This window comes from Haplochromis burtoni, unplaced genomic scaffold, assembly GCF_018398535.1.
Source record: "Haplochromis burtoni strain Fernald_Lab_line unplaced genomic scaffold, NCSU_Asbu1 Contig_22, whole genome shotgun sequence".
In the NCBI taxonomy this organism is placed as follows: Eukaryota; Metazoa; Chordata; class Actinopteri; order Cichliformes; family Cichlidae; genus Haplochromis; species Haplochromis burtoni.
This window is the reverse complement of record NW_024582383.1, coordinates 2,017,322-2,043,245: the sequence shown is the minus strand read 5'-3', so window position 1 is coordinate 2,043,245 and position 25,924 is coordinate 2,017,322. Positions and strand designations below refer to the sequence as shown.

The 25,924-nt window shown below is 41.7% G+C and overlaps 1 protein-coding gene across 1 annotated transcript; it reads left to right on the top strand.

Annotated features, from left to right (window-relative positions):
• Positions 1–74: 74 nt before the first annotated feature.
• On the top strand, positions 75–25,855 carry tshr (thyroid stimulating hormone receptor). Its single transcript, XM_005917075.2, has 10 exons — positions 75–645; positions 7,650–7,721; positions 8,516–8,590; positions 12,058–12,132; positions 13,451–13,525; positions 14,212–14,289; positions 14,874–14,942; positions 19,184–19,261; positions 23,008–23,196; positions 23,556–25,855. The coding sequence occupies exons 1-10, from the start codon at positions 95–97 to the stop codon at positions 25,009–25,011; spliced, it is 2,718 nt and encodes a 905-aa protein (XP_005917137.1). The 5' UTR covers positions 75–94; the 3' UTR covers positions 25,012–25,855.
• Positions 25,856–25,924: the final 69 nt, after the last annotated feature.

Here is a 25,924-nt window from a genome sequence, read left to right as displayed (position 1 = left end):
ATTATTATTATTATTATTATTATTATTATTATTATTATGTGCTTATAACATAATTACAACGAACAAAAAAGTTGTGTAAAAATATAGTTTATCTATGAGCAAAACTTTTAAAATTCCTGCAAATCCTACTCAAGAAGGGGGTGGACTACATTCTGCACAACACCAGACTGTCTCAATAATTTCACCCTCCCCTCCAGCAGCTGAAGAGAACCTCCAAACCCACCAGAGCCGCAGCTGCCCGTCCTACAGCATCCACAGCTTCACAGAAAACTCCTGTGGCCCGGTAAAGCAAACTGTGCACAACAGTGCAGTGCAGCTCCACTTGGTCACTCTAAGGATTATTCATGAAAAACAGCAAACAGCACAGGCTATTAGGGACAGCTTGACTCAAACTGGTAGATTTCTTTGTGGCTGTGGACTTCAGGGGGACTACCATCGAAACCCAACACTTGCCAGTGTGCAGCAGCACTTCAGCATGCAGGTGATAACGTGCGCATTGTTTACGCTCGTCACCCTCCCTATCAGCACTGCATCTGAGGCTGACTCCTGCCCTGCCGTCTGCGAGTGCTCCGAGTGGAAGACTCTCACTATCTCCTGCTTTGACATTGATATTCTCCCCAGGTTCCCAGCGAGCACGGAGACGCTGTAAGTAGGCGTTCAAAACGCGTCTGTGAAAGTAATCCTGCTGTTTTTGTTTTTTTTCTTCCAAGCACTGTGAATGTAAAGTGTTCCTAACCCCGAGGAAAAATCATTATAATAGCATGAATATTCCAAAGTGCACCCAGGGGATCCTGAGCCTGTCTATGTTGTTAAGTAGTTATTCTTTCATTTTCAAGGTATCGTTTTTGTCTGTTATAGCATTACTGTGATCTGCAGTTGTCTGTGTCACTTGTATTTGACTATTTGTTATTGTAAAGCCTTAAAACATATGAAAAGAACACTGATATTTTCATTTTTCATGGAGATGCATTTCACAATTACAAGATTAATTGTGAAATAATATGACCCCAGTTTAGTAGGTTTTATTTAAAACGACTCAGTTAAGCCACCTTTATAACCTGAAACTATACAAATAATATAAACAGAACATTTCAAAACACGAGTGAAAACCTCTCTTGGTTTTATATTAAAAGTTCATGCTAATCAGTTTTAATGTAATATTTGTTTTTTACACTCTGTCTTAAAATAATCACATCTGCACTGGAATATTTGGAAATCACCTTTATGGCTGGATCTCTATTTGCTGACTAGGCTATATGTATACCACATCGAGTGTGCCTTTGTCCATAGTTTATTTTATTTTGCTCTGGTAAATCAGCTGTAGGACTTTTCGAGATAGGAAGAAGAAAGAAATAATCTTGACACCAACGTCTGAGGAGGGTTTGAGCTACCAAGGTACTGACAGCTTTCAGGTTAGGGTCCTGTATGTGAGACCACTGCATGGCACAAATGTACTGCAGACACCAGAGATGCTCTTTGGTGATAAGAAATGTTTTAACAATCAATAACAGGCTCATATTTCCTCACATAATTTTTTTCACTTTCTGCTTTGACCTTTAAAATGTGCTTCTGTGTGTATCTTGTATTAATTTACAGTGCTAAACCGCCACTGATGATGGTATCATCAATGACAAGAATACTGCTAAAAGCCAACATTCACTCACTTGTTTTCATTTTGCAAAGACAGTGTTTCCTCTAGCATCACTGCCAGCTCAGGCTGCAACTAATCATCATTTTCATTATCAATTTTCTGCGCACTGCTTTTTCTAAAGCTTGTCTTGTCTGTGAAATGGGAAATAAAAGTGGAGTTTACTCCTAATATTTTCTCAGAGACCAATGTGACATCTTTAAATATCTTGCTTTGTCTGGGAAAGTCCTAGTTTAGGAGGGAAATGAAGCAAAGCAAAGTTACACTAAAAGCTTTATAGTTTGTTGCAATCATGTGCTGACTGTAAAAAGTTAAAATATAAATAAATAAATAAACTAAAAGTACAATAGTCATCTTGTTATCTGAGACCCCAACAAAATCTGTCCTGGGAGCCAATGATGTAATTCGTAAGGATCACCTCTGAAAAATGTAGCAGGGCTTTTACATTTCCCAAACTGCTTAAGTAGAGGGTGAAAATTATGCAATAGAGAGCGACCCGTTTGCTGTGGCCTTGACTGATGGAAACACATGCCCCTCAGATGGACTCCATCGCAGATGTGGAAACACTGGAAACATCAGAAAGGGTATTTCCACTGAAATCAGCAAACAGTAACGTTTAATTGTACACGATGTACAGCATTTTAGTAATGACCTGGAACATAACCAAGTGAGCATTTTTTTATAAAAATATAATAATATGCCAGAAACATCAACGGAGAAACATGGTGCTCAAAGAATCTTTGAGATAATCCTGCAACAGCAAAGTGGCAACAGCTTTTTATCACCTTATTTTGGGGTAAAGTCAGAATAACTTTTAGCAGTTTTAATAAGATTTGACAAGTGATTCTATCCAGGTAGCAACTCCGACCTGGTAAAAACTGAAAGAAAACATTAGTTTAATTAAAAACTTTTAAAAAAAACTACCTCGTTTGTAGAAGGACTTGCGCTGTACTTCAACAGTTACTATACCTAATACTTAATAATGACTTAATATACTTTACTGTGCTATAGGTTATTACTTTGAATGCTTACTATGATTGTCATTTTTGAAGTTTTGGTCTCACAGGTCAGTCGGCTAAAATTCAACAACACTGATGTACTCTCTTTGTCTACCACACGTGTTTGGGCAAGCAAATTATTAGAATGTGTCCACTATCATCATACACAAATCTTTTTCTTCTTTTTTCACCCCAGTACTCGCTATATAAATATAATTCTTATCTCCTTCAGTTTCATGCTAATTCTAGCATCTATTGCCATTGTTAGTATGGAAATGTTAGCATTTAGGCTAAAGCAGCCTGGATAAACACACCTTCTCAGAGTTCTTATCATTTCATGATCCACATGTGAAAAATCCACATTTTCTAGTAAGCTATGATATAAACAGTGATATTTACACCTTATAATTTGGTTATTGATTTGATATTTTAAACTGTTCCTCTTCCAACTATCCCTGATGTAGTGTTCACTAAAGCCCAGGAGAAGGCTCTGCGCTGTGCCGTGATAATCCCCATTCCTCACTTCCAGTTACTAGAGCGTCCCTCCATCTCAAAATTCCAAATACTTTGCATTGCCTTCATCAGCACCCATCACATAAAATTACCTCCCCGTCACTGCTTCAATTCATATGTCCACATGAATCGATGTCCTCAATGTTCTTCACATTCTTGTTCAGTTTGCCCAGCCTAGCACTGCCAGCGCTCCTGATAAAAATATCTGCCAAATAAGCCCAAAATACACCGGGTATTGAGCGGGATGTTCCAGCAGATGAGGTGTGATAAAGTTAGATTTTCCTATAGCCTAGACAAACACAGAGGAACAAATCCCCCCCAATGCCCTCGACAGGCCAATACTGTCCACTTTTTGCGACTCCAACTAGGTCCAGCTCTGCGTTTATTTTGGCCTTTCACCTCGTGGCTGCTGCCAGAGATGTCTTTCACCATTTGGTTTTCCTTAGAAACTGTCGTGATAGAAATTCAGGAGTTAGACCAATACCATTTACTACATATGTTGCCATTATAACAATGTTATAATAAGGGATGGTACTTATTAAAAATTTGTATTCATTTTAGGGTCAAAACTCAGTTCAAAGCATTCACATTACATGATTTTGAACTGGGAAATTGAAAGTTAAGAATTAAATATTCGTATATGCTATTTGAAGCATAAAAGAGCTTAATGCCAGGAAATGTAGCTTAAAAGCAGAGGCCAAAATAGAGCTTTTGTACGGTTTATACAACTAAACCATATCATTATTCATATTATTAATATTTTACAGTCTTACGTTATAATTGATGAACCTTTGAACTGCTGGTTTGCAGACCTTCATTTTACTGGACAGAGTTAAGCTGGAGTCGCTGGGGTATTAATTTAGCCATACAATCTGTTCATCTCTGCCAGAAAGCAATCGAGTGTGTTACTTACTCTTCTCAAGCTTTCCGTTGAGACATTTGTGAAGCTGTGAGCTATGACCTTTTATAAAATGTCCCATTGTGGGTAAAAGCCTTGAAGCTCTCTGTGCTAATTTAGCCATTAGCATAAGAGTTTGGTTAAAGATAGTTTTGTGCGGGACAACGTGTAAAAGTTCCCACAAAACGAAATGGGACTGCAAAGCAGCCGTCTGAGTGTGTGTGTGTGCGAGAGTGCACATGTGGATACTTGGAGTTTAGAGTGCTTTGTGTGTGGAGGTTACTCCGTGTGCCACCGGGACTCTGAGAGGTGGAAAGGAAAAGCACAGGCGTGCTGAGAAGCCTGCCTAGCGTGACACCCGCCTGCGTCTGGACGTTGCATTCAAATACAATATTTACCTTTTACAGCACATTTTGCAAACACCCCAAGAGTTCCATTTGCGAATAATTAAGAGGGAAAAACACTTCAATGGAAACGCAGCAGTTCCAGTTCTTCAGAAACCTCAGATTTTTTTTTTTTTGATCAGAGTTTAAACATGTGACAAGTCAACGTCTAATAAAACAGCCCCTCACAGTGAAATCCTAATGCCGTTTGCTGAATGGTAACAGATGAGCACCCTGATTAATGCAAGAGGAGAAAAAGCAGGATGTTGAACGTGATGAGATGCGATTAATGGAAACACTGACAATTTACTAGCCATTCATTTCTACCAATGGGTCATGCAGTGGAAATTGTTAGTGGTGCATTAATTTCTGCACGTGTTTATGAGAAAACAAATCACTTTTTTAACAGCGCTTCTATACGTGTCTATTGCAAGACACGACTGAACATTTAAATGTCAGAAAGCAAGTGTGCAGTGGACACTCTTGCGTTTTTATGGAACTTTTATTTTTTTAAATGATTCCATCTGGAGAAAGGTTTGTAGCACAATATGTAACAGAGCCTCTCTACCAGCCACCGCACAAAATTAAAGAGAGCTCATAGTAAACACAGCTATGTTGTCAATCGGGCGCTGACACCACTGTGAATTATGTGGCCTCTCCCCACTTCAAAGTCAATTCCCAGCCTGTTTGTTTTTTAGGTTTTCTATCCAAAATGACAAATTGGGGTAGTAATTCTCTCCTTAAGCCCTTCAAGATGGCCTCACCGGTCTTCTCCCTGTACTCCTGAGGGAAAATGCATTCTGGTTGGAGTGTGGCGGTGAAACTGCGTGGTTCTGAGCGGGGTGTTTGGTGTCAGGGTCTGCTCTGTGTCGCTGTGTTTGTTTGACTTTGTCAGAGCGCGTGCAGAGTGCCGTGCGCCCGTGTTTGCAGACTGACAACCCCGCTCCACGTGCGAGCGTGATGCGGACTCATCGGCCAAATCTCAGCCTCTGAATTAGTCTTTTGTTCCCCTGATGAACCAAAGGTGCGTGAAGATGCTGGCTTTGGCTGAGTCATGTTCTTTTCCCCAAATGCTTGCGTACACTGTTGCTAGTTGAATCAGGATGTGGTGGAACAAACTCTAAATGTGCATCCCATGAGCCTGGAATATAACATGACAGCAACACATGTGGATACCATCTTAATCCCTTTCCTCTATTATTATGTTATGATTCCTAAGTCCACCGCAATAAAGTCTCCAGCAAGGAAAGAAATAACACTTTTTATTTGCAAGGTCGTGTGTCCTTAAAGAAAAGGTTGAACATTTTAGGTGATGCCCTGGTGTAAAGATTTAATGATTATTATCACTCATTTATTTCCTATGAAGTAGCGAATTAGTTGATTAATGTCAAAAAGGCTAAACTGCACTTTTTAATAACACATTTCATTTACTAGCACATGTCAACACATTTCTTGTTTCGCAAAAAATGACAACACCCTATCTATTAATGTGCGTGTTTTTTTAAATATTTTTTATATATATTGTTGTTCGATGTTCCTGGACATAGCCACCGCCCATTTCGTAGTTTTGTTTAAGCCCCAGTCACATAAGGCTAGCGAGCAGTGGGCGACCCCCTGACAATCACTTTGCCGTTTAAATGTTTTGGCGTTTACTGATTGCTGAAGGTTGCAAAGAGTTTGTCTTGCCAGGTGGTCTCAACTGGTCACTAGGTAGTCACCAACTGGTTCCTCAAAATATTTTTTGTATACTTACTCAATAAATCTAACCTGCTTGATGAGGTACATTATGACAGGATGACACGTCCCCTCTGAAGAGTCTCAAAAAGATATGTGCAACCAACATCCATACCAGCACATAGCTTTCTTGTAACGAATTGATGGTTCCATGGTGTAATGGTTAGCACTCTGGACTTTGAACCTAGCAATCTGAGTTCTAGTCTCAGTGGGACCTGCTTTGTCTGATTGTGTATGTGATGGATTTGAGTTCAGTCTGGGTAAATTGTTGTAGGTAGGCATCCATGCATTGACGTTTAAGTAGAACCATGCAAGATGTTTCGCCATGAATGTTTAAAGATACTTTTTAAATAGGCTAATCACCTTCTGGCTAAAGACTAAAGGCTAAAGTTTATGAAGCAAAAAAAGAAGAGAGAGAACAAAATTCCCATAATCCCATTCTGAAATTATTTCTTATTTTGAAATATTTTCTTTTAGTGTTTTAAATTTCATTTAAAAGATTCTCTCTTTTACAAAATTTAAATATATATATATATATATTTAAAATGGTTCAGATTCCATTATTTTGCCCATAACATAAAAATTGTTTAACCGTTAGCTATTCTTCCACGTGAATCACATACCTTACCAGCTTTTTTTAGTTCTCAGTCTTGGTCTTTTATTTCCTAAGAACTTTCCACCTGTTTTCTTCTCCTTCATGACAACTTACCCATTAAATCTCCTGAACTCTAATGTCTCGCACACTACACTTTCTGAAACATCATAAACACACCCAGACATTGTTTGATTTGGTTGCCAGCTTACATTCATGTCCTTGTTTTCCTTTCTGTTCCTTCAGGGGGGATCTGTTTCCCCATTATCTTCAGAGAAAGCTTTCATCTTTTTCTCTTTTTTTCCGGAGACCCGCTAGTATTTGGACTTTGTGATATTGCTTTCTTTCCCTCATTGCCTGTACTGTTTGTTTCCTTCTTTCTTTCAACTGAAATGTGAATATGTAAATAAACTGCTATTTTGGGAAATGCACTCCTGACTTTGCTGCTGACAGAAGATGGGATGGAGGGAATAGAAAGGGATAGCAGATGAGCATCTCTTTTGTGTATAGTTAGCTAAGTGTCAATACTGGAAAAAATAGAGAAAGACTTCTCTGACTTTTATCACAGGTAACAAAACCACCTTTAAATCACTTGTCCATTATATCTTCTATCATTTGTTTAGTCTGCAAAACAACTGAAGTGTAAAAATAACCACTAAACCAGGCTTTTTCCTTACATCTCTAATCTTTATGCTAAGCTAATTTGAGCTAACTTAGCTTAGCAAAGTGACGTGCTGGCTCTGGCTACTTACTGTAATGTCATTAAATGTAATCTAATCATACAATTACAAAAGAAATTACAAGTAAAATTGGAATTAAACTTTTTTGTGACAAATTAAATACTCATCATCATGGGGTTTTTTGTTTGTTTGTTGTTAACCAGGTGGCTTTTTGAGACCCGTCTATCATCTGTGCCAGCGGATGCCTTTGCCAACGTGGTCAACATCTCAAGAATGTGAGTGCAGGTTATTCCCCTCACACCCAGCCACCCCTTTCCCTTTTGTCTCTCACCCAAGCAGACGATATGCTCTCTGTTTAGTGTCACCGCTGGCTTCTAATCAGAGCTGGAAGAGCTAATGCGTTCCTGCAATAGGAATGTTTCTCCTTCCACCACAGCAGGGCTGGGACATGGCCTAGGTATTCCAGCAGAGACTTTTGGGTGTAGAGGTGGAGTTTTTGTGCTGAGGTAAAATATACACTTGAGCCTTGATCCTCAGCTGCTGAGTTCCACATCTGCGTCCAAGTCATGCATAAAGAGAGACGGATGTGTGGAGGAGAGGTTTTCTATAAGCCTGAACCACACAAAAGTGCACACGGCCAGCATTTCGACTGACTCTGAACGGGCAGACTTCAGGACAGAAAATCAATAAAATGTCAATTATATTTTCAGATACACAGAGGTGTGTTTTATCAAGTAACTCATAATAACTGTAAAAAAGTAGGTGATTATTTTCAGAGCATGCAGCCGAGTGACTGATGACTAAGTAATGTATATGCGAGGTGCATGCCTGTAAAATTACCCACGACTTTGGAGGCTTTACACAAGGTGGACTTATAAATTCAGGAAAGACTTTCAGGCTTTAGGATGATTTTTAGAGCCACAAACTCATTTGTGAAAACATGTCTTGTGTTTCCCCCCTCCTAACACGACCACAGTACCTTCATTCTTTAAAGTCATGTGCTACAAAGAAGTCGTTATGTTTATATTACACAGACAATTTGTCCGATAGCTTTGTTTATTTCTCGTAGATATATATCTGTGGACACGACGCTGCAGAGGCTGGAGAAGCACTCGTTTTACAGCCTGAGGAAAATTACCCACATGTGAGTAACTAAAGGAAAAGGGCACACTCTTTATTGATCTTTATTGATCAAGCTGTTCCATTTGCTCTCTCTCGGGAGAAAAAACTGCTTAATTTTGAACCTTGCCAGCAGCAAATGAAAGCAGGGAAAGACAGGAGCTTATTTCTCCCTTTCACACTGCTCGCCACTTGTAATCAGAGCGCTTTTGCCAGTTCATGAGGCTAAAGAAATAACCCTGTTGTGGGAATACTAAATGCAGATTAGATAAACAATTCAATTCAATGAAATAACTCATTATCTTGGATGTATTTGGTGAGCTACTACTGAGTTCGCTCTAATAAGATGTTAGAGCAGAGAGGCTAAACAGCAGCCAGTGTTTGGCTTCTCTGCTCTTTTTCTTCATGCTCCAGCTCTCGTTGAAGCAGCTCAGGGGAAAAAGTCTAGCAAGGTGCACTCTATTCTCAATTATGGGATAGAGATTTATGGCTGAGTGTCTTGCGTGGACCACACACTTTCCAGCAGAACACCTCCCAGCACTTCATATATTACTGCAAGACTTCCTGCTCATGTGAATGATTTGTTCCAAGGTATAGCATCCTGTAACACAGGAGCTTGTGCACATGCCAATTTGTTTCCACTCTTAAAAAACACGGGCGTGTGCAGTCGTTTGAGACGGAAATTATGATTAACAGCTAGAAAAGTTAATTCGACATGATTTGGATGTCTTTTCTATCCGAGTTCTTTCCTTATTAGCTGTTGAAATCCAGATATCAAAACACAGACAGAAGTAATAATTCAAGCTGCTAGCTGAGGGTTGTATGTGTGTTCTGGGGGTGTATTTTGGATCTCTGGGGCCTATTTGCCGCTGATTGGTGTGGTGTAGTGCCATCCATAAGATAATAGCATCTCTCTCAGGTTTCCTTCAGGGTCAGACACAAATTAATGCTCTGCTTCCTGTTGGCTGCTTGAGGCCGACAGCAGCTGTGGATCAAGGACTTGCCATTGGAGCTAAGAATTCAGAGGGGGTTGGATAAAGTTTCCCTTGTGCCACCATAACATGAAACTACCAGTGCGATGAATACTTGGTTTTTTAGGGAGGTAAAAATGTTGAAGTCTCTCAACGCTACACTCGAACTATACGGCTCATATGTAAACTTTCACGCTGCTTCAGTCTGGATATGACTTTTTTATGAAAGTGTAAACTCTTGTTTGGCACAAAGAAAACACAGGTCGTTACCACATAAAGGCTAAAGCTGTGCTAATCAGTATTTTTATTTGAACTATGGTCTGAACTCACTGAACTGGAATTCTTTAGCTCACTGCTCTGGCTCATCGTGTGCCTCATGTACAGCTACAGAACTGTGCAAAAGTCCCGAGCCATCCTTCATTCCTTTATGTTTTGGTTCCAAGGAGCAGGACTTTGTTGTAATTTTTAATAGTGTCTTGAGCAATAGTTCTTCAAGCTTTCTTTCAGTGCCTTTCTTTGGACATTGGCTGCTTTTTAAATAATTTTCAGTCCAGTCCTTGTACCTATGAAATAATTCAAGCATAGGCACCTAACTTTTAAGGGATAAACCAGTGCTGTGTCTACACATAACAGACTTAGCAAGGAAGTCTACGGAGCTTGGAAAGAAAAGCGTCTGGACTTCTTTCAGTTGCTTGAAGACGTTTCACCTCTCATTGAAGAAGCTCCACATTGGAGAAACCAAACAGCCACTTCATAAGCGCATGGCACAACACGGAAGAGCCACCTCCACAGGACAAGACTCGACTGTCCATCTGCATCTTAAGGATAAAGGTCACTCTTTAGGTATGCCAATGTTCACATTTTGGACAGAGAAGACAGATGGTTTGAAAGAGGAGTGAAAGAAGCATCTATGTCCACTGTGAGCGACCATCTTTGAACAGAAGTGGGGCTTACGACACCAACTCTCTGCCATCTATAATCCAGTTTTGAGATCCTTCCCAGACGCCTTAACGCCCACTCACATCTTGGGTCCTGATAGGGTGGGGCCAGGGTTTCACAATGAGCTCACCCAAAACCCTGGCTGATTGTGACCTACACCCTTTTTCACACCTTGGCTCATGTGATTAGGTAGGGGATCATTAGGGGGTCCTTTCCATATTATTTAAGCAGTGAGGGATCATTTTGATTTTGCATTATATACTATTTTTATATTTACATTTGCACATGTAAATAAATCACTACACCTATTTCCCATTTTCCTAGCAAAGTATAAAGAAAGGAGGTGTGGCAGTACAGAATAAGACATAGAGAAACACAGATGGTATAATCAGATCTGTACCATGATTGAGTATTTTTGATCCCCGAAGTCTGGCTTGTTCGACCAGTGTATGAACTGCATGCCATGACTGAGCACAGTTTAAAGGGTGGGCTGGTGTGCAGTATGCATCCTTCAGTCTGGGGTTAAGAAAAGCCAGGGGGAAGAGCAGCGGGGAAAATTCTGGGAACCAAAGAACAGAATACAAGTGAATAAAAAAACATTTTGTCAGTGTATTGCAGGTTAACTGAGAAATTACGGTGATAATTTGTAAATGTAGTATTTATAGTTTGTGCTGGTGCCCCCAAGTGGCCAAAAAAAAATAAAAATCAGTGTGTTTGTCTGTGACCAGAATAACACCTCTTTCTCTTCTCTTGGCTTAAAATGTCATTTTCTCCGTGTGTCCTTTATTTTTATGTACAGGGCAGAGCTGTTTCCTCTCTGTCATGATTGTGCCGTTTACCTTGGCTATGTAAACCCAGTTGTAGTTTTTACTTAGGCTCGATGCAACAGCGCAAATTGCACGGTTGACATCACCCGCCAAAGACAAAGAAAAGAGGACCACCCACAGAAACACAAACTTGATCGACCAGTAATCCAAGTAAAAAGAAATCAAATCCCCGACCCCGATTTTGGAGTTCAAAGGATAATAAGAAAGACTCCGACTCTTCAGCTTACCTGGTTTCCTCGCCCCACTGAAGTGCTGCCATCAGTTTAGTAGCCAACTTAACAGACTATGGAAAAGTTGTATTTGCTTATTTAACTGCCTCCGATATTTTGCTGTAAGCCCCGAGTTTCTACACAACAGCACTGGGAAGATGAACCTCATCTACCCGGGAACTTTCAATGAGGTTTGCCAGGCGTGTGAAGAAAGCCCAGGATACACGTTCCAGATCACCTGATGGCCTCAGACAGCAGTGAGAAGAGTTCAGTGCAGCACAGGGAGCACCAGAGTAAACACACTAATGAAACACTAATTGGACTTTACTTCCGATCCTGGCTGTCTGCACCAAGTTTCCCTTCTCTTGCTCACTGCATCCACCTTGCTCTGTTCCCTCGGCAGGTCTGAAGATTGTAAAGCGCGTGTGTTTCTGAATCATCATGGCGTCGACACACCTTCGTTTTCTACCTATGCTCTGCATTCGTTTGGATTCAAAGGTGAGCACATTGGCAGCAGCTGACACCTCTCCGTGTTTGCTCTTTCAGTGAGATTCGGAACGCGAAAAGTCTGACCTACATTGACCCAGAAGCCTTTAAACATCTCCCAGAGCTCAAGTACCTGTAAGTACTTTTAGAACAGGTCTTTAAAAACGTTCTGAAGTCAAAACATGAGGGGGGGATCATTTAAGACATTTTTCCTTTCAGGAGGCCAACGTTTAGCAGTTTGACATGATGTCTTTACTCATGGTTAGCTTCTGTTAAATTGCCTCTACTTGGCTATTAAAAGCTTATATTTTAAGGACTGTTTATATTAAATGATACAGTCTGTCTTTTCTTTCCTCTCACTTTATGATGCATTTATAATGAATTCAGCAGAGAGTCAATAATGAGAGTAGCATGCATTGCACTTTTAAAGTGGACATATAATGGTTTTCTTTATTTTCTGTCATACATAGCAGACTAGTGAAAGCTCACATGGCCCAAATGTTCAAATAATGAGGTTTGCACCTGTCACAGTAATCCCTGCGAGGTCAGGGTGCTCTAAACACTGTTTCACAGGGTTGTTTTCTGCTCTTGGCGCTGACATCAGTGAGAGTGGATATCTAAAATACGATCATCTCAGGCACACAGCCCTGTTTGTATTAAAATCACAGATAGTATAAAAGATGGACACAGCTACTGTGACTCCACCAATTGGTTTCTGAAGTCACGTGTTTCCACCATCAGCATTTTCATTGCAGAAAGCGGGAACGTCTGACTGTGAAACTGCACGCTCATTGGCTAATTACTTGTGATTGACAACTCATGCACCAATAAGCGTGTGGCTTCATACCTCAGATAATCTTATATTTTGAATGACTGAAATTTACAAAACAGACGTAACTTTTTATCAATGTTAAAAAAATGTATCCAGTAAGTGTCAGAATAACAAGGTTAGATCCACTTCAAAGATAAGGTGACTGATGCCGGCCAACAGCAGCTAACAGTGGAAACGTTCCCAATATCCTCAACATCCTGTCATCAAAGTGAGTCACTCATCGTTTCGTATCCTTTCACAAGTTTTACAGCCTCCTCCTGAGCAAACAGACATATTGACAGCCGAGGTAAACAGTGGACATCTAGTGGTGAGATTTTACACACTGTAACTTTAAGGCATTTCCACATTGGCATCGTTTTTCTGACCCAGAAGCTACATCAGTGTTTTATACTGTCTGTAGTTTCAGTCTGTGGGTAGCGAGGGGCAGTTAGCTTAAAGACAGGGAGCTAAAATGAGCCGTTTCAGACAGAGAGCAAAATAAATGGTTTCACCAAAGCACAAAAATCTAGTATCAAGGATGCAAAAACACTATTAGAGCCCAGGAAGTGGATAACGAGCATAGTAGGTCCCCTTTAAAGGTGATCAATTACTGATGAATGTAACCTTCTCTGTGCCATTCAGGGGGATTTTCAATACTGGCCTCACTTTCTTCCCTGATTTGAGCAACATCCATTCTAACGACATGAACTTCATCCTGTAAGTTGCTTCTTAAAACTCCTACTTTGAACATCAACACAACTGATTTCTATAATATGGTAAATCAATAAGACTTAGAAGGATACTTGGCCATTATCATCTCCTCTCTTTGCTACATTGTTGACAGAATAATGTAGTGTTTTTATTCTGAAAAGTTAGCATCTCATGGTTCGTGGTTATCGTTTGTGTGTCAAAGCAGACAGAATGAAAAGACTGATAATGCTCCTTTGTACTTCACAAAACAAGGCTGAGCAAGTCACTCGGAACACAACCCAGCGGGAATAATGCGAAGCGTGGCCACGATTTTGTGAAATTCTACCACTTTTCTTTGGATTTTGGTTTTTTTTTGTAAGTTATTGACATACAAAATTTGCCAAGTCCTGTGTGTGTGTGTGTGTGTGTGTGTGTGTGTGTGTGTGTGTGTGTGTGTGTGTGTGTGTGTGTGTGCTCGTATCTTATCTGCCTCCCTGGTGTTGTTTAAAATGAGCTCCATCCACAGTCTCATCTCTCTTTGTCCTCACCCACTCAGTCAGCTCCTTTATTTCCTAAATCTAATTTTCCTACCCAGCTGTAACACTTGCGAAACAATCATCAACACCACATTTCTCCCCATGCCTCTTTCCAGTGAAAGGCATTTATTTACAACACCACTTCATTTCCTGCCCGTTCTCCGTCTTCCTTTGCAGGGAAATTGTTGATCAGCCCTACATCACCGAGATCCCAGCCAACGCGTTCTGTGGCATCACCAGCGAAGTGCTGACAGTGTGAGCTATATGAACCGCACTCACAGGGGGGACCACACGCAGATGCACATATATGCTTTGTATTAAAAAAGCTCAATCGCACACCTGATGCAAATCCATATTAATATGTTACGCTTGCATGTAACTTATAGAAGAAAAACTGTAACGTTGTTTTCACTCAAGCAAAAACCTTAAAATAGCCACCAGAGGAAATGGGGGCCGTGCAAAATGACCTCACTTTAAAAACATGTCCTCACCCCGACCTCACTCGAGCTGACAAAGATAGCAAAAACAAGCACAACGGGACAATCACTCTCACCCGCCACTGACGGGCAATCACATGCATGCGGTTGGATTTGGGAATGAGGGAAGTGAGGTAAATGTTGGGTTTAAGAACCGCTAAATTGCACGGACAGACAAGTCTCACCATAAAAAGTGAAACAAGTAGGCCCCACTCATCTGTCACTGATGCAGAGGAGCGGATGAAGGATCAACATGTGGAAAGTATTTTCATTCACCAGCTTGGTTATTAAACCGAAGGAGACAAGTCCTGATGAGCGCCTTCTCCTTTTTTCTCGATGTTACTATTTATTCCTTTGTTCCAGGATGCTGTATGGAAACGGCTTCAGATCCGTACGACATCATGCCTTCAACGGGACAAAGTTAGATCAAGTGTAAGTATTTCTGGCAACTGAACACCACGCTGAAGTAAAACTGGTATGACTGGTTATAGAGCTGGGAATTTTGGGAAATGTGCTTTTTTTTCCCCATGCCTTCCAGACTTTAATGGTGAATGGTAAGGTAAATATGAAGCTACAGCCAACGCAGTAAAGAACGGAAAGAGTAAGAAGGAAACAGCTTGTCTGCCAGGTTTTAAATTTAAACTGTCCCATTTAAACTTCATAAAAGCTGAAGAGAAACAACAACACTGGTACTGTTTCATTTGTTCCCTTCTGTTTCCAGCCTTTAGGCCAAATTCAAGATAACCGGCTGCTGGCTTGAGCTTCACTGGCACCTGTTTGGGGAGAGTGTAGTTTTTGCCCCTACGTATTCTAGTTTTTACTAGTTTTGAGGAGGATACACTCGCTGCATGTGTGTGATAGTAACTGCTCAAAAAGTCAGGGTTGGTACTGTGAGACAGATGCTCCTCAGCGCGGCGTCTCTCTTAGTGCAGTATTTCTTTTTTAACCTTTCCATGTGAAATGCACATTTCAAAATAAAAGAAAATACAGCCTCTGTCTCATCTCGATATTTCCATCTCTTCTGCTTGTACTGAAGGCACTTTTGCGAATGATACCTTCAATTTCATTGCTTAGCAACAAGCTCCACCAGCAGCAGTATCTCCTTATCAGACACACAACTCATCTGAGCCTGTCAGGCTGATTTCCAGGTGCCTCCACGCTGTTGTTTTGTTTTTCTTGTTTTTTTGAAAATATTTTTATTGAAAAAAGAAAACAACAGTACTTGCAGTTACCGAAATACAATCAACCTTTCTTCATTTTCCTAAGTAAATAAACTTATATATATATGAAAAAAAACAACGCATTCTAAAACAAAGACAAAATTTTTTCAAGTTTTAAAAAAAAACATGACATCTTTAAGCCACCGGGAAACAGTAGGATACTTAACAGACTTCCAATGCAACAATATTAGACGTCTCGCTAGCAGGGATGTGAAGGCTATAATGTCCTTTTGTGTGGAATCAAGTGTAAGTGAGCGAACAGGAATCCCAAATACAACAGAGGACAAGGATGAAGAGTTGCCCCAAGAACAGTTGACATAATAGCAAAATACCCGGTCCAGAAACCTTGTAGCTCAGGACACAGAAAAAACATGTGGCCGAGGTGACAAGGAGAACCATGGCATTTATCACATTTATTTTCCACTTCTGGATACAATTCAGAAAGTCTAGACTTAGAGAAATGCACACTGTGTACAGGAGGTGGAAGATCGTACCCTCGCTATAGCCTGTTCCCAAGACTCCTCATGTATTCGAATTCCTAGTTCTCCTTCCCATGTACACTAAAGCTTAACATTAGAGTGGTTACTAAAAGACAGAGTAGCATCATAGGGTTTCAAAATGGTTCCTCTGTGATGAGGAACAAATGATAGCGTAGTGTCCCACTGCTGTTCTGGAGGTAAAGAGGGGAAATTTGGGAAACACTTGGCAACAAAATTTCGAATTTGAAAATAGCGAAACAAATGGGTAATAGGGAGATTATAACGAGAAGACAAGTTGGGAAAACTATCGAAAACACCATCCACATATAAATGTTTGAACTGTTTTATACCCTTGTCACACCACACTGAGAATGTCGAGTCCAAAAGTGAAGGGGGAAACAAATGGTTGTCGCTTAGAGGACCCGAGGAAGACGGCATTACAAAATTAAAGCGAAACTAGATTTTGAGTGTGTTAAGAACCAGCTGATTATCAGTGTACAGAGAGGGTTTTACGGGTAAAGAGGAATAGAGCAAAGTTGTTGTTTTTTTAACTCCTTCCAAGAAGTGTTTAGCTGAAGCAGCTCTCACATTAGTTTCTCCTGCTAGTTTTTGTTTTCATCAGGTGGCTTTATGTGGCTTTCACCACACAAAGTGATCAGTTTAAACTCTTTGAAAAAGTCTATCCTGGGTGCTGGTTTATCTCGCTGGGATGAGCAGGCGACCATGTGCCGCATGTCTTCCTCTCTCCCTCTGCTTTCCTGTCACTCTTCACAGATTGTCATCCTTCTCACTCTTAGTCAGGGCCTTTTATGTGCACTGATATAGTAAACTGGAGTTGTATTTATTAATATCTGTGCTGCTACAGTAATAATGTTCACACCACAGTGCCATGTGTCATGGTGAGACATTGAAACGACAGCAGGAAATCACTCAGTCCTGCACGCACAGCATGACTGAATGTTAGCGTCTCACAGGAAACAATGACTGAAACAGTTACATGAACATGTCCATCTGAGATAATATCCTGAAAAAAAGATGCTTTGTTGAATGTGCACTTTTCTTAAGGTTAGCCATCATCTGCTTTCTAAGTGAACCCCTCATTAAATGAGAAGAACAGTTTAACAAGAAAAAAAACTTTTAAAGAGAGTGGGGTTCTTCCCTGGACCCTGGTTGTCCTGGCTGCTGTCCTTCCGGGGCTTTGGGTCTGTTCGCTGTGCCTTGGCGCCTGTGGTGCTGTGGGCTCCTCTTCCTGGCTGTCTGGGCCCTGCTGGGTCTCAGTGGGCCTTCCTGCATGTTTCGGGCTCGACACCCTGGTGTCCACTGCAGCTTGGTGTTCCCTGTATGTTTTGGTCCTCTGGGGTGTCTGGGCTCCCGATTTAGGTGGCCTTATTCGGAGTGGGGATGTCCTCACAGCATGGAGCACCACAATGCATGCTGTTGTTTTCTCTTAGTTCTCTGTTCTTGCTCGAGGGTTTTGGTTTCTGGATTTCATTGTGCTGCATTTGGTTTTCTTTGAAGGTAGATGGTTTTTGGGGGGGGGATGTTGGTGAGGACTTTGCACACATGTTCACAAGAGGGGAAAAAGGCCTTAAGATGTATCTGAAGAATACAAGGTGACGGATGTCTCAACCTGTAGCTGGTGGCGTATATGACATCATCATCATCATCTGTTCCACCTGTCAGCACTTTACTGAAGCCCAAAGAAAGAAAAACAACGAAACAAAGGGGTGTGGGTTTGGACCTTAGATGTGATGGTTAAAGGGATAAAAGGTCTAGGAATTCATTAATGCTGATAGATAACCAAACACCCCTAACTCTGTGTTAGACCTCTGTGTTTACACAGAGTTAACAGGCACTGGAAACACTGGAACGCCACCAGCCATCCAACCCACTGGGTTGGATGAACAGCTGTTAGGCAAAGAAACAACAGTGATTACTTAAATTATTACTAAAATATTGAGAAGCTAAAGAAACCTTCTTAACTCTGACCAACAAAGCAAAAAAAACCTTTTCCCATCACTTTCAGACGCTATCACACTGAATAATCAAAACAATGATTTAAAAGTCTTTTTTAGCGTATCTGGGTAACTATCTGTCACTGGGGCCCTGAAACAGTTTATTGGCCCTCTATTTTCCCACAAATTAGATTATGCAGCATTTTGCCTGGGTTAAACACTTTCTGACATCTGGGATGTCTATTTCCTTACCCAAACTTGCGCTACAGAAGGATCATAGTTGGGCCTTCTCATATGCACTCAAAAAGTCCAGCTCTTGATTAGCAAGGAGGAGCTCTCACGGGGAAATATGTTTCCAAATATGTCTTTCAGGAAGTCTGCATTAAGAGTGGCCTTCTCCCAAATACTCGGTGACACGAGTCCTCAGGCTTGTAGAAATCTATTTCATGCTCCTGCATTCAATAACCTCATAAATCACCGAGCAGAGAAAAGGTAACAATATCGCCTTTTCCCTCCTTGTCGCAACATGTTTTCTGCTTTTCACCTCTGGTCCAGAATCCTGCATAGTCAGGATATGAGATATTAATGATATTAATCTAAGACCCCTCTCCTCTTTTACAACACCTACACTCAAGTCCACGTCCTTATAACAGCCCAATTAAGCCATTGGTCGGTAACTAGTGAGTCTTACCACACGGGTGTTTGTGTTGGCGCCTGATCTGCGCTGAGGGGAGAACTGATCCCAGCACAGCCTGACCAAGACAAACACATCCCTCACATGTCTATTATCCTTATTAGATTTAAGGGATTCAGGGAGATGTGCACAAGGGTGAGAAGTAGGTACCGTCAAACCGTATACTTTCGAATTTGAATCAACAATGCAAGTGAGACGTTTTCTGTGATGTTTTGACCCCAAAGACAAGAGAACTATGACCCCGCACCTCACCTTTGTCAGTCTGACTTCAACGTGCAGGTTTTCTTTCTGTCGAAAAAACTTAATTTTGTGCTTTCCTGTCCAGCGACCTTCACAGGAATAAGTATTTAACCGAGATGGATGACAGATGTTTTGCGGGAACCATCAGCGGCCCCATTCTCCTGTAAGTACCTGAAAATTTGAGCCACTCTCATCAACTCCTTGTACTTCTACACACTTATATTATATTATATTTTTTATTATTGCATAATATTTTATTGCATATTGATAACATAGACTGTATATAAAAGATGGACTGGACATGACGTCAGCCATTTATTTCTGGTCTCCAGATTCTTCTAAATGATCAATATTTATATTTTTGCTGTTGTAGGGAGGGAGTGTAAATACCACAAACACAGTCAAGAAATGTACTTCAATTATTCAAATTAGCAAAGGCAAAATAAAAACAGCACAATCAGCTACAGCAGCCCTGTTTTTAAAGCAGCCTCACCTCTACCTTTAAGCCTTACATCACTCCCACCCCTGCAGTTGTTGCTAAAGCGGAAATGAGGTGTTTATAAAATCCCAGAGTTGATTCTGTTCATCTGGACGTAGAGTTTCATCACTCATCCAAGTGACTTCTTCAGTCTGAAATCTTTTTGGGATTTCCTTACCTGAATGATTGAGCATGTTTTGACTTCCTCTCTGTTCCTGTGTTAGCGCTGATGTAGAGGTTTTATCTGCCACCTGCACCATAACGATGAGCATAAATGGAATCAGACTTCAGAGAGCTGTGCATAAACAAATACCTGCAAATCACAATGAACTAAATCAGTGTTGTCAAGTAGATGGGGCCAAAATTCCTCTACAGCAATGTGAAAGACTCACAAAGTCATACAGAAAATGGTTACCTTTCGTTTTTAAAGGTGATTCTACCAGCTCCTGAATCGTAGCGTCTACGTAGGTTTTCACACTTTTCTTCTGTTTCTGGATAAATAAGGACACAACCTGAAACTTTTAGAACTGGCGATAATGTTAACAGACCTCTCTGCACTGAATCATACTTGTTATTAACCTCTGCACTTTCTGTTTTATATGGCTGTAGGTTTTAAAACATGAAAAGACAGAACAGAACAAAGATTAGAAAACACACCCACAGCAAACCGTTTTGAGGGATATTTAGCACCAGAGATGTAATCTGATTACTTTTTTCAAGTAACGAGTAAAGTAAGGGATTACTATTGCAAAAACGGTAATTAGATTACCGTTATTTTCCCGTAGGAACGCTGCGTTACTGCGTTACTAAAACTGTGATTTTTTGCGAGAATGTCTCATGACAGTGACGTAAGCGAGTGCGACGTTCGTGACAACAGCTGTGTGCAGATCAACAATGGATCACATATCGAGTGCAGAGAGAGTTTGAGCGTGCAGCGTTTAAAGCGTGGAAGTACTGACCTTACTTTGAGTTTGATTCCATAAAAAGTGACAAAAACATGAGTGTCCGCTGTGCGTGGGAAGAAAACTTCTTTTTACAGCGAAAAATCCCCTAAACTTCCAACAAGCACCGAGTAGCTACGAGGTAATGGGAAACTCACAGAGAAACTCGCGGATTCTTCCACTGACCGCGGCACACCTGCACCAGGGTAACCCTCCGCCTACCCCACTCCTGCTTTACAGGTGAAAATAGAGCAACAGGACCGCTGAGTCTTTGACTTTATTTATTTTCTGCTGTGTTTTACTTGCATCTATTTGAAAGACTGAGTGTAAACACACAAAAATATTTTATTTTATGTGCTGGAATGTGCAGAAAATAGGTTTAAATGTTAAACTAATTTCTTCCAGTCAGAGAATGTTGCAGATAATTAAATGTTTGCTTGATGCATAAAGTTAAAAGATTAAAACTAATAAAACAAGTTTTAAAAAGATGCTTTTCCATTTGATTACATTTTGTATGATGGATTATGCAGAAAAAGTAGAATTGGGCTGAAAGATCTATCACTTTATCACCTCTTCAGGTTGTAAATCGTGTTTTTAAAAAGTAACTAAGTAACTAATTAGTTTTGAAAATAAGTAATCAGTAAAGTAACGGGATTACTTTTTTGGGGAAGTAATCAGTAATTAGTTACTGATTACTTTTTTCAAGTAACTTGACCAACACTGTTTAGCACTAGCCCTGTTGAGGAAGTTACTGACGGTAAGTCCAGTTAGAGTTCAGCAATGTGCTCGTTCAGTGTGTGGACTAGATGAGACATGTCTGTGAAACAGGACAGAGGAAAAATCCTTCCTCCACAGCTGCGCCTTTCACCAGGAAACCTGACACGCATTGTGTGCGAGCATGTGATGGAGAGACTTCCGACGTTTCTCCGATACCGTTTTCTTTTTTGCTGTGACCTCATATATAAGGACATTTGATGCAAACACCTTTAACCACAGCTATCCGGTTGCTGTTGTGGCTCGGCTCTAGCTGCTAAGTGTCTGCTAAGGTAAACTGGTTTTGTGTGCAGGTATTCTTCCTCTATTCCACTGAGGAACATGTCCTGAGTTAGGTCACCTCCATGAGGTCATGAGCGAAACATCTGGAAATGACAAAATCGGACCAACACTCTCAGGGTCTGCGCTCCTCTTTTGTTATTGTTTCCTTTTCTTAAAACGGCGTTTCACAACGAGCCCCACGAGAGAGACCAGAGGACAGAGAGGAGCGGAGAGCGAACGGGACTAAAAAAAGAACAAATGAACTCTTAAAAAACATCTGATTTAATTAAATGAATTGATGACTTGGAGCAATGTAGGGTTAGGAAACTACAGCAAAGCGGAGCTTGGACTCTACTTGGCCCGTGGAGGGAGGGGGGGCGTGTGCGGCACTGTAGGTTGGAATGTCCTGATAACAGGATCACGCAGGATGTTGGTGAAATTGTCAATTCCCTGGACGTCTTCGTCCCGAGGAGGTTGAGCTGGCTTTGGCATGACAGCTGAGTGCGAGAAATACCGCGTGTAATTACTTAAAGATGATGGGCTAAGGAGTCCACTCCAGGAAACAGATGCAGGGTGTTGTTTAATCCATCCGTGAGCTCGCTGGTCTCATCGTGTCTAGCTTTTTTTTCTGGGTTGCTCAAAGTATGTCTGTTCCAAAGTCTGGACTTGAAAGTCGCCGAGTGTTGTTCTTTCACTTTGTGAGATTAAAGTATTGTGCTTGGTATTATTTTAGCATGCTTATGTTATGGGATACAGAGTTTTTTACCTGCATGTTATCAGCTGTATCACGGACGTAGCCTCATTTGCAGCCTCTGAGCTCATAATGTCTTATTTGGTAATTCCATTTTCAAAGTGTTATCCAAGACGTGGCTGCATCACCTCTCGAGTAACCTCATAGCCCCACAGATGTGTGGGATTTTTGTGGGGGAAAACAATGTTTAAATCCCATATTTTCCACAGACTGTGGACCTAATGTAAATTCCAGCAAAGAAAAGCAGCAGCAGAGTGGAAATATTTGAGATATCGAAGGTACCTTTGAAAACAGAGCCCACCATTGGGCAAGAGCATTTGTTTGGCCTTCTCCCCAACTGTTTCTGAATCGTCTGTGCTGTGTGACTGACTTGCATCCCGCACACTCTCCCATCATGACCAGTCTGCCACTAATAAGGTCAAAAATCTAGATCTATGGCGATCCCTTCGATACACCCAAGTGTCAAATCTCCTCTGTAAGCCTCTTTGCAACCCACCTACACCTCAGTTCCTCCTTTTCATGTCATGTCTGTTGTAATCAGTGTCAAATCTTTTGTCTTGCTGCTTATTTCTCCATCTTGTGCATGTGGAAAGCTGAGGAGGTCCGAGAAGATAACGTGCCAACAAATATAAATTACTGCAGGTGGAAATAACCATTTTCTTTTGGCCAAAATTGAGGTCTTTTATTCCCCACCTGTCTTTCAGAGACGTGTCCCAAACAGGGATCACCTCCCTGCCAACCACAGGGATGGACTCTGTCCGGGAGCTGAAGGCACGTGATGCCTGGGCCCTCAAGAAACTGCCACCCATCAAGACCTTTAAGCACCTCACCGTCGCCAACCTGACGTACCCGAGCCACTGCTGCGGCTTCAAAAACCTTAAAAAGAAGCGAGGGTGTGTTTGTCAGTTCTTATTTTTTGTAGCTGGTGGAGTGTAGAAGGCAGCATGAAAAATGTAGTCCTTGAATTTCGTGTATTTGGATGATCCGCCACAGCGAGCGGCAGCAGCTGCACTTGCATGATGTAGATGTTGGCAGGGGTTGAATCAACTCTCCTGACGTGTTTACCTATAATTCATTACAGTGCTTCCATAATTAGTGTCACTCACTGCTGTTATTGTAGGAACGAGGTCGAGCCAGACTAGTAATGGCTCTCAAAACAGGATTCCCTTTTCCTTCAAGTGGATATAAAGATGACTGCATCATTATTTTATGGGCTCAATGTTCTGTGCGTTTGTCTGCATGTGTTTTTCAGCTTTTTGGAGTACATCATCTGCAACCTTACTGCTTTGTACGACCAGCATCAAAAGCGCTCCGTGGGGCCCCTGCGCATGCCGTCCCTCCAGGAGGACAGTGTTGTGGAAACACTCCCAGACCGGGAGCTAAAAGACGGGGGTCACAGAGAGTCCCAGCAAGATTGGAAGAGCGGTGACGTCCACGGCAGCCTGCACTACCACGCCTACTTTGGAGGCCACCCAGATGAGGATGTGGGTTTCGGAGAGACCCTAAAGAACCCCCAGGAGGACAACAGTCAGGAGTTTGACAATCGTTACGACTATGTGGTGTGCGAGGAGGGAGAGGAGGTGGCGTGCGCACCGGCGCCCGATGAGTTCAATCCTTGTGAGGACATAATGGGTTTTGGCTTCCTGCGGGTGTCTGTGTGGTTTGTGAGCTTGCTGGCTGTTCTGGGAAACGTGGTGGTGCTCCTGGTGCTCCTCACCAGCCACTACAAGCTCTCAGTCTCCCGGTTCCTCATGTGTCACCTGGCCTTTGCAGATCTGTGCATGGGGATTTACCTGCTGCTCATCGCCTCTGTAGACCTCTACACGCGCGCCGAATACTTCAACCACGCCATAGACTGGCAGACGGGCCCCGGCTGTGGACTTGCTGGGTTTTTCACAGTCTTCGCCAGCGAGCTGTCCGTCTACACCTTGACGGCGATCACTCTGGAGAGGTGGTACGCCATCACCTTTGCCATGCGGCTGGATCGCAAGCTGCACCTGCACCACGCAGCGGCTGTCATGCTAGGCGGCTGGGTCTTCTGCATCCTCCTGGCCTTGCTCCCACTGGTCGGCGTGAGCAGTTACCAGAAGGTCAGCATCTGCCTCCCCATGGACACCGAGTCCGCAGCGGCTCAGATCTACATCATGTCAGTGCTCGTCCTCAACATCTTAGCATTTTTCATCATCTGTGCTTGTTACTTCAAGATCTACTGCACGGTGCATAACCCTCACTACCACTCCGGATCCAAGGATACCAACATTGCCAAGCGCATGGCTGTCCTCATCTTCACTGACTTCTTGTGCATGGCACCAATTTCCTTCTACGCCATATCAGCCGTGCTGGACCGGCCGCTCATCACCGTGTCCAACTCCAAGATTTTATTGGTGCTCTTCTACCCGCTCAATTCCTGTGCTAACCCGTTCCTCTATGCCATCTTCACTAAAGCCTTCAGGGGAGACATATTCATCCTTCTCAGTAAGGTGGGCCTGTGTCAGCAGCGAGCACAGCTGTTCAGAGGCCAGACGGTCTCGTCAAAGGGCAGCAGCGGGACATCTCAGATAAGGAGAGACAAGGATAAAAGTCGCAAAGGAGGGAGCATAGGCCAGGAAGAAGTGCCTATCCACCTGAAAAGGTCCGCAGGACATACCTCCCACCAAGCAATCAGCCAACAGAAGAATCCTGAAGAGAGCCAGAGGTTGGACACATGAGGCCGGCTCAAGGCAGTAACATAAGACAGGCTCAGGTGAGAGGAGAGACCTTGAAGTGTTGGGATATTTAACAGACAGCTCCAGCATCCTGTATCTGCTTCAGCTTTCAGGCTGAGTTCAGCTGTTTTCACAATTTCGCCTGTTTCGATTTTATGGTTCCAGTTGTTGGAGAATATCAAGTGTCACGGAAATACGAGCCTGACTTCATCTCACTTATAGTCCTTTGCAGAATAGAGATCATTTTAAGGGGAAAGAAATGGCAGGATTAACACTCATTTATATGTTTTCAGTATCTTAATTATACTTTGAGGCTGATACCAAATGTGTGGCAGAGTCTGGCACTGAGACAGGCAAATATTATCTGACGTACTTCAGCTTCCAGTGACACGAAGCTCTTTCTGAGGAACTCTGTTTATATGTGATTATCGTGTTCAAGGACAGCCTGCTGGCTCAGTGCCGTTCAGTGGAAACTAAACCCAGGATGTAAAAAAAACGCATTTTCAAATCCATTGTATTAATACCTCTGTATATACTATAAATATATGATTTAGAACAGAACACATAGCCTATTGCTATTTTTTTGCATTTCTTGTCTAACTACATTTGGGGATTACAGTAATTTACTGTGATGTTGGAAAGTTGTTGTTTTTTTACAAAAAGTGCATTTATTTGCATATACCAACAACAAACTGATGTATCACTTAATTAGATTTATAAAATATCTGTTTACTTTTGCTCCATGTGTGATTTACTTTATCAAATGTTCGGTCGCTAACTCGTTCAGAAACCCCTCCAAAAAACTAACATCTCACATCGAACCATGTGATCCAAAAACAAGACCTATTTGGATTATTGGCAGTTTCTGCAAATCACACACAGTATGTTAATCACTAATGCATACTGTTAAAGCTGT

Coding starts and splice junctions, on each gene's coding strand:
- tshr (XM_005917075.2), top strand. CDS start 95: ATGAGCAAAACTTTTAAAATTCCTGCAAATCCTACTCAAGAAGGGGGT. Junction 14,290..14,873: donor ACCAGCGAAGTGCTGACAGT/GTGAGCTATATG, acceptor CCTTTGTTCCAG/GATGCTGTATGGAAACGGCT. Junction 19,262..23,007: donor ATCAGCGGCCCCATTCTCCT/GTAAGTACCTGA, acceptor CCTGTCTTTCAG/AGACGTGTCCCAAACAGGGA.